Source organism: Tachysurus fulvidraco, chromosome 25 (genome assembly GCF_022655615.1).
Source record: "Tachysurus fulvidraco isolate hzauxx_2018 chromosome 25, HZAU_PFXX_2.0, whole genome shotgun sequence".
Taxonomy (NCBI): Eukaryota; Metazoa; Chordata; class Actinopteri; order Siluriformes; family Bagridae; genus Tachysurus; species Tachysurus fulvidraco.
Window position 1 is genome coordinate 17,470,253 of NC_062542.1, and position 9,307 is coordinate 17,479,559.

The 9,307-nt window shown below is 42.5% G+C and overlaps 2 protein-coding genes across 2 annotated transcripts in view; both read right to left on the reverse strand.

Moving 5' to 3' along the window:
• Nucleotides 1-26: 26 nt before the first annotated feature.
• On the reverse strand, nt 27-6,341 carry lrrc31 (leucine rich repeat containing 31). Its single transcript, XM_027173752.2, has 10 exons — nt 6,150-6,341; nt 5,464-5,679; nt 5,203-5,346; nt 4,963-5,130; nt 4,216-4,386; nt 3,948-4,115; nt 3,318-3,485; nt 2,919-3,083; nt 1,555-1,722; nt 27-780 (listed from the first exon to the last, which is right to left on the reverse strand). Exons 1-10 carry the CDS (start codon nt 6,157-6,159, stop codon nt 437-439), a joined length of 1,722 nt encoding a protein of 573 aa, XP_027029553.2. The 5' UTR covers nt 6,160-6,341; the 3' UTR covers nt 27-436.
• A 473-nt stretch (nt 6,342-6,814) lies between these two features.
• The window catches only part of skilb (SKI-like proto-oncogene b), a 10,365-nt gene continuing 7,872 nt past the window's right edge, over nt 6,815-9,307 (reverse strand). The window contains exons 7-8 of the mRNA XM_027173802.2: nt 8,778-8,960; nt 6,815-8,347 (exon numbers count right to left, since the gene is read on the reverse strand). Of these exons, the coding sequence (XP_027029603.2) occupies nt 8,138-8,347; nt 8,778-8,960 (393 nt within the window). The 3' untranslated portion in view covers nt 6,815-8,137. The remainder of the gene's footprint in view (nt 8,348-8,777; nt 8,961-9,307) is intronic.

Genomic DNA, 9,307 nt, shown 5'->3' on the forward strand with positions numbered 1-9,307 from the left:
GATGAAGTTCCATGACTCCACTGAGCTGATCAGCACCAAGTGATTTATTTTTCTCGAACCAGAGAGATTTACAAATGAGTAGAATTATTATTTATTATAGAACACAAGCTTTTTATCTACTTAGTGAAACGTCGCTGATAGCAGCTATAAACAGAGAGGTCGTGAATCTTAAAGCTCGGCTTTACTTCTGTTCCAAGTGCTGACACTGGAGACTCCTTCCATACACCAGTGTTCAGAAGAATCACCGTGTCATACTTTTAAACGTGTTAATTATTAGACTGAGATTATGTAGTGCATCAACTATACAAGTCATAATTTATTATAAAAAACAATCATGTTTTAGAAAAACTCGGTAGGTTTCAGCTCAGTGACGAAGCCAATAATAATCTGAGAGTAACTCAGTCCACGTTACGTTATGATGGACATCTGAGTAAACTTATCCTGCAACGTTCTGCACGTTCACGTCATCACTCTCCAGCACAATGTTCCTCTTCTTCAGGGTTTTCTCCAGTTTCTGTCTCTCCTCAGAGCTGAGAGTCCAGCGCTGTACAGATACACGTCGGAGTGATGACATCTGAGGAAGAGCGTCCGTCATGGCCGAAAGCCACACGGACGCAGACGCACGAGCGTCAGGACGCAGGCTGATGTCCAACTCCTGCAACTGCTTCATCCCTCCTGCTTCTCTGAAGAGCGAGACCCAGCCGGCGTCTCCCACGTGTCCGTTATATGACACGTCTAAGAGCTTTAGATTCGACAACATGCCACGTTTACACGCAGATTCTGTAACACATGCAGAACAACAAACACTGAACATTCACAAGACAAACTGCAAACCTTTTATACAAGTGCAGAGTTTAATCTGTCCACTAGAGGGAGCTGAAACTGCACCACAGCTTTCCATGATGTCCTGCTACTCTTCTGAGACACGTCGCTCGTGTTAATGCACAGACTAAACTGTACAAATTCAATCCATCTTATTTCTGTGCTTTTAACTATGCTCATCATCACAGCAGCTTTACAGGAATAAAAATGTTATTTAAAATTTTATCTGGAAGATTTAGAAGATACATCAAACCTTTTCAATGATCTGTGCTTTTTGTCTTAAACGCGAGAGACAGAATAAAGAGAGGCTGGTGATGAACGAGTGTTTACAGCTGCTAGAAAGTTTCAGCAAAGTTCCATACAATTAAAAATGTAACTAGAAATGTATAAATATGATTGTGTCAAAAAGTGCTGTGGTGTAAGAGGAATAAAACACTTAGAAGGTGCTGTTAGAGGAAATGAATCTCCTTCAGGGTGTTACTGGGATATTATTCATTATTTAATGTACATGAGCAGACGTTAGTGACCCGTTTTATTTATAACGAGCTTTTAGAGCTAATTATTGAAGCTCCGCCCCTTGATGACGTCACACCTCCCACCTCGTTGACCAAGAAATTTCCAGTTATTCATTTTTTTTTAACTGTAATTGAGAAATGACTGAAAATATTCCCATGGTGGTGAGAAGGTTCAGGAACGTGTAAATGTCCTACACAGTTACATATGGAGTCGTACGTAAGTGCAGCAGGTCGTCGGTGTTCAGCTCACAGCTGCTCAGCTTCAGTTCCTCCAGTTTACAGTCCACCTGCAGACGCTCCACAAACTGCTGCAGATTCCCACCAACACTTTTGTTCCACGACACGTCGAGACTCCGCAGCTGTGAGAGTGACGGCATGACAGCAGCTACAACACACACACACACACACACACACACACACACGACTATACATGGAGTAAGTGACAGTGACTGCTGGGTCACCGTCTAAGAACGGTGACCCAGACTCAGAATATGTTCTCTACATTTTACCCATCCAAAGTGCACACAGCAGTGAACACACACACACACACACACAGTGAACAAACACACACACACACACACACACACACACAGTGAACAAACACACACACACACACACACACAGTGAACAAACACACACACACACACACACACACACACACACACACAGCAGTGAACACAAACAGTAGTGAACACACACACACAGCAGTGAACACACACAGTAGTGAACACACACACACACACAGCAGTGAACACAGCAGTGAACACACACACACAGCAGTGAACACACACACACAGCAGTGAACACACACACAGCAGTGAACACACACACAGCAGTGAACACACACACACACACACCGTGAACACACACACACAGCAGTGAACACACACACACACCGTGAACACACACACACAGCAGTGAACACACACACACACCGTGAACACACACACACACCGTGAACACACACACACACCGTGAACACACACACACAGCAGTGGGCAGCCATTTATGCTGCGGCGCCCCGGGGAGCAGTTGGGGGGGGGGGGGGTCGGTGCCTTGCTCAAGGGCACGTCAGTTGTGGTATTGCCGGCCCGAGACGCGAACCCACAACCTTAGGAGTCAAACTCTCTAACCATTAGGCCACGACTTCCCCACATCTCCATATTAACAGTAGGGGATGGAGATGGGGTGTGGATGGTGATGCCTCCACCACCACTAAGTCCTTTTACTGTGACCTTTAACTCCAACAAACATTCATCCACTCACTCGAGACAGAGTGATGGAGAAGAATGTGGATCGTTTACAATCATTTAAACTCAGTATATTTCAGATGGACATGTGGATGTGTTACAGTTCAGTGTAACAGCAGATGTCTGAACATTCGGATTATTTTAACACTAAATGGTTTTACTTTTGTTGTCTCTGTTTGCTCTAAAGTCCAATCTGTGTCTAAACTTTAGGTGTATGTTCACGTGGGTGTGTTTACTTTCTGCTGAGCTTCTGGTTGGTATCAGTGTAAGGTGTAAACTCTACATCACTCTAACCTCACAGCGATGTTGTTCGGTGTAGTTAAACTCCTACCTAAAGCGTGACAGGCCTCAGGACTCAGACGGCAGCTGCTCAGGTGAAGCGTCTTCAGCTTGGACAAGGGAAGGACAGGGAACAGATAGAGGAGCAGGGTGCCAATACTTTTGTTACAAGACAGATCGAGTTCAGAGAGTTCACTCAGAGCAGGAAAAACCTGGACTGGAAAAGAAGACACAAAACTAATGAATATGGAGGTCCACAGAGCTGCTGTGTGCTGATGTAACTGATCTGAGCAGCTTCACATCACAGGGAAGGAGTCTCCAGTGTCAGAGCTACAAACAGTGAGCACATCTTTAATAATATATTGTAATTGTGTAGGTATAAGAGGAATAAAACACTCAGGACATCAGTGTGTAACAGTTACGAGAATAAAGACTCGGTCCGTTTTCTCACCCAGCGTCTGCGTGTCCTCTTCCGTCAGACAGCACGTGTGCAGGTCCAAACATCTCAGGTGTGTGAGGAAAGACAAACTGGCCTTCAGCGTGCCGAATCCTCCTCCACACGCTTTATTACACGACACGTCCAGATGCTCCAAACCCACCAGGAACTTCATCCTCTCTCCTGTTGTGATGAACACAGCTGATCATTTACAACATGCACTGAAGTTAACACACAAACCTGCGTGTGTGTAGAGGAAATGTATAAAAAACAACTTAAATACAACCATGTGCAGCGAATGCAGGGGTCCAAGCACTTGTGAGTCAGACTGAACTACATGCTGTTTTGAAATGAATGAAATCTAACAGAACCTAAAGATCAACTTCACCCTGATTTCACACTTAAACTGACAAACAGATCAGTGCGAAAGTCAAGAAGACAAAATATTATTCAGTAAATCATTTTTCCTCATCTGGACTTTGACACATTAATGAAATTATGAGTGATAATCAGATCCCCTTCTGGTTTCTGATGAGGATAAAGCTGTAGGTGGTGCAACAGGATGTGAAGCTTGGACTCCATCATCATCTGGGATGGTTGTAAATATTTCCTGGTTAAAGGCATTCGTTACAAACCCAATCATACCGAGGATAGCGAGACTTTCCTGATTCAGTCCACAGCTGCTCATCTTCAGAGTCTTCAGCTGTGGAGTGGAGCTCAGAGACGAGCCGATGCTCTCCAACGCTCTCACCAGCAGCTTGTTATTGGACAAATCCAAAACCTCCAGACACGGCAGCAGTAAAAGCGCCTCGGCTGAAAAAGATCGGTAACTTCACAAGTGAAAACATTAAAGGTGTAAAGATCATGCAGATAGAGTTCCAGTGCCATGGTGTAGGACCAGGCAGGTCCGTACCCAGTGCCAGGCCGTCCGTCTCTGAGAGCTGGCAGTCCAGCAGATGGAGCTCCCTCAGAGAGCTGCTGACGTGAAGGTGTTCGGTTAGTAGATGAAGATTTCCTCCACCGATCCCAGCGTTCCAGGACAAATCCAACGTTTCCAACAAGGGAACACGATCCAGAGTCTCTCCTGAAACATTTCTCATAAATGTGACACGTAGCAACAGCAAATCATTTCAGTCTCTTATCTTCAAAATGTTCCTGAATCCCAAGTTCGTATCCTGACTGTGGGAAGCTTCTAATCATGAAAATATAGTGTTTGGTTATTTACCACGTCAGTCACTGTAAAAAGTAGTAAGGAGTCAATGTGAAGGTTAACCAGCAGGAGGCGGTAATAATAATAATAATAATAATAATAATAATAATAATAATAATAATAATTAGATGAATCATAAAACCATAACATTGAGAGCTTTAATACCTGAATCGAGCTCATGTGTATGTTCATAAACACCAGTCAGACATACAGTCTTATCAAAAGTTTAGGAACCCCTGAAAATTTCCATGATTTTGGCAACTAGAACGTAAAACAGCGCCTCCTAAAGGCAGCTCAGACACTGCAGCCCAACTCTCCTGCTTTATAAGGTGCCTTTACTTTTGTCTTAATTGGAATCGGAATCCTTTTCAGTTTTGTGTGTAAAACCTCCTCTGAACCGTTTACAGAGACAGAAGTGAGATCAGACGACGTGCTCAGATCTTTACTCACCCAGAGTTCGGAGATCTTCAGCCGTGAGTCTGCAGCCACTCAGTTTCAGGACCTTCAGCTTGCCGACGTGCTGCATGTGGACAGTCAGAGCTTTCAGCGAAGCACCGAGCAGATCATTCCAGGAGAGATCCAGCACCTCCAGCTGGGTGAGGAACAGCAGCAAGGTTCCTGTTGGAGGAACAAATCTTTAAGTAATGACACATGAGAAGAGATTTGGCTCAAATCAGTCTGATCTCTCACCGAGCTCCAGCACGTCTGTGGCGGTGAGGTCACAGTGGCTCAGACTCAGACTCTGGCTGTCTGGGGTTTTGCCGAGCTTCTGGACGAACTGCGTGACGCGACCCCATCCCACCACAGAGCAGATCTCCGAGTCATCGCTGCTCTCTGAGGATGAAGGTTTTTAAATATTTTATTGCTAATAAATGACAGACATGTGCTTTATTCTCCACCACAAACCCGCTCACTGCCCTCGTGTTATATACAGAAGCCCTGATGTTTTACCGCTCCTGGGTTTCACGCCATCCTTCTCCTCTCTGTTCTCCATCTCTTTGGCCTCTGGAATCCCTTCACTCTTCCCGTCACTGCTCTCAGACGGACGAAACGGACGACCCACAGACGTCGCCTTCTTCTCTGTGAACGATGATTTCCTCCGGAACTGGTTCATGATGAGATCCAGTGGAGATCTTCTCTGAGACGCCTCGCGCCTTTTCTGTTGCTCTGGTGAGAGAAACGAACGTTTGGTAACAAGTTTTAGTCCAAATCAGCGACTTTGACTCTAAAGAGTTATTATTGTTACATCACCAACTCTTCCAATGAATGAATGAATGAATGAATGACTGTCTAATGGCTGTAGACTAATCACAGCGCCACCTGCTGACCGGAATAGGTAACTGTTCTGTTTAACAGCTGGACTTCTAAAGCCGCGTATATAATGAATGAACGTGTAAAAAGTCTTCAGAATACAAGGGGCACGTGTCAGTGCATCAGGTGCCCGATCTTCATCCTCATCCTCATCCTCATCCTCATCCCTGGTGTTACCTTTTTTTTACATCACTTTCCCCCTTTCTTTTGTAGTCGTTTTAATTTTTAAATTAAATGCTTTTATCTTTTAGTCTTACAGAGTTTCTATTTTGCTGATTTTTTTTTTTTTTAATTTTACATAAAACAGTTTAAAAGTTAAAGTTTACCTGCTTCCATGTCTGTAAAACAGCTCCGTGTTAATAATCACTCGGTTACAAACAAAAACACATCAATTAGAACAATTTTATACTAAATTAAGATTTTGCGCCGAATAAAATTCGCTCTTTATCCCAAACCGAGTAAAACATAAACAATCTGATCTCTGAACCGGATGACACGTGACCCGGATATCCGGTTAGTGGGCGTCATTAAGGTAAGGTCAGGTTTTATTGTCCCCAGTAGGGAGATTTGTCTTCACCCCTGCTGCAGTCACACAGTAACACATTACACACATACAATTCACAATACACAAAATATTGAGTAGATAAAATAACACTTATGTCATTCCCCTATTTAACTTTACAGACATTGGGATAAAAGAGTTTTTAAATCTATTCAGTGTTCAGACACTTCAGGATAAAAGCCTCATTACTTTTCTGCAGAACTGCATTCATTTATTTATATAAACTTTTACTTGCAAATAAAATATACTACAGGGAACTGAAGGGTGATGAATAAATGCTATAAATTCTGACTTAATAAATAGATAAATAAATAAATAAATTATAATGAGGTTTAGTTGTGTATAAAGTGTTAATAAATGCTCTATAACGTGTCCCACAGTGTCATGTGTAGATGATTAGTGTAATAATGATGGAGAGGCGACGATCAGTCAGTTAAATAGAGTATTTTTATTGTTAATCTCAAGGATAAATTATAATCTAATCAATTCTAGTGACGTACAAAACTGTGAGAGTGACACAAAGAAAACATCAGCACACATGACGACATGAAAGAAAGAAAGAAAGAAAGAAAGAAAGAAATCTCTTTATATTCCACATGCATCAGTCGATGAGCTGCTGACATGAAAAAGCCCAGAACACTTCGCTCATAAAGCAGCATAGAAACAGCACAGAGGTAATTTTAGCGCTCCATCAGTCCACACTGTATGAAAACAGATACACAGCTTATACACCATTCATCTGAGGTAGGAACAACGTCATCAGCTCCGCCTTTAAGTCTTCTGTCTGATTGTCACGGAGAGTCGCAGCGTGGATGTGAGACCCGCTGCTCTCGCCGCACGCTAACGTCTTCACTTCTGTATAATAAACCCTGTTCATCTAAACTGATAACACACACACTTTAATATCGTTTCCTATCAAATGACGATAAAGACCGACCTTTAATGTTCTCCGCTTTTATGTTAAATTTGTTAAAAATTTTAAAACAGAAAGTTAATCACAGAGAATCGAGAACGCAACATTTTACAAAACGTTTATGTACAGAATTCTTTTTAAAAACTTATACCATGGTGTAAACTCAGTTAATATAATCCATATATAATTCAGCGCACATGCATACGTACGATATCTTACATTCAGACTGTGCGTACATGGCTTACAGGGGCAGAAAGTAAAAGGTCTAATATGATATAAAGAGAAGAAGATCGAGAGGTGGAATGTCGGAAAAATGGCACAAAAATATCCCATAACATGAAATTAAACATTTGCGTACCTTTTACCTATCAGCATATCATTTTGTTTAATAAAGGTTTGCTCACAATAACATCTAGCAATAAAACAATGTAATAAATACTTTATTTTAATAAACATTAGCACGTTACATCTTTTAAAAGAAATGAAATCTTTTTTTTTTCTAACAGTAGTCAGCGCACGGGATAATAATCAACGCTGAGAATTAAACTGTGAGAAGTTTTTACACACACACACACACACACACACACACACACACACACACACACACACACACACACTCAGGTTCATATACATGCATGAAAATTTGCATACTCAAAAAAAGTGACGTAAAAAGCAGGTAATGCTTTTAATCACAAAAAAAATCCAGGAGATACTTTTTTTGTTTGGTTTTGTTTACATTTGTCTAGACGAAATAATGACGTGTGCTGCAGAAAACGTAACATTCTTGAGGAATTGTCTGGAAATGTGAAATGGTTATGTGTAATAAAATAATAGGGATGTTACGGCGCAGGAGACATCAGGATGTCACTGGATGAGTTGGAGAGCGGGCTGTCGAGTGCTGACGGAGGAACCGACTCCTTCATCTGCTGTCTGAGCTCAGATATGATCCTCTCCAGCTTCTCCCGAGCCTCTCGCTCACGTCTCAGCTCCTCCTGCAGCTCCTCACGGTCCTCCTCAGCACGGTCCAACCTCTGGCGCAGCTCCAACAACTACAGCAACCATAGAAAAGAAAGATGAAGTCAGAACACATAATAATAATCTCCTGGTAATGAGAGACATGCGCCACCAGAGGGCACTAGTGTGTGTGTGTGTGTGTGTGTGTGTGTGTGGAGGAAGGGGGCAGTAATATTCAGGCCTGCTGATGACTTAAACGTTAAAAACTGAAATGGGTTTATTCACAAAATTGTCCTGCATGTGAAACATCAGCAGCAGAATAAAGCTACGTTATCTCATCATCTCCATCAGAACACCACACCGCTGCTGTGTTCTGGACTGTGATTGGTCAGAAGGTGTTGATTCATTTTCTGTAACAGCAGCTCTTTACATTAACACTTGTTTTAGCAGGATATCATTTCTATACAAAGCTCATCACAGCTTATCTGTTCTGTATGAGTAACGTGTGATGTGCTCGTGTTCTACCTGTGCAGCGTAACGGTTCTCCTGCTGTTCTCTACACCTACAGCTCTGCTGCTGCTCCACACTGCACTGAAGCCTCTTCTGCTCCTCCTGCTCCACCTCCTTCTTCTGAGCATGCTCTGTCTGCAGCTCCATCTGCACCTCCCCCAGCTCGTCTGCATCGGCCTTGCGCAGAGTCTGCAGCTCCTTATCCCCGAGGACGAAAAGCAGAAGGTCAGGACAAGCTTTGGTGCATTATAGAGAAGAGTGTAAGCATGGTGGTGACTGACACACACACGCACGCGCACGCGCACACACACACACACACACACACACACAATGTTGTGCAGATTTAACCCCTTAGGTTAAACTGTTAAAATGTTTATTTAATTACAGTATAAAAATATTTATATTAATGTGTGTGTTCATATTTTAATACTTTTCCTACATATAATCTGATATTATCTCATTTCTAATCTTCTGTAGAAAAAATCGAATCAATCCTAATATTTAGCACCGTGATTACAGACACGTGACACACATGAAGAGTAAGA

Bases quoted from the DNA above. Each gene is read 5' to 3' on its own strand.
- lrrc31 (XM_027173752.2), bottom strand. The intron at 5,131-5,202 runs GTGAGAGATCAG...TTCCTCCAACAG, and splicing joins CACAGACGTGCTGGAGCTCG to GAACCTTGCTGCTGTTCCTC. The intron at 4,387-4,962 runs GTGAGTAAAGAT...GAAATGTTTCAG, and splicing joins TGAAGATCTCCGAACTCTGG to GAGAGACTCTGGATCGTGTT.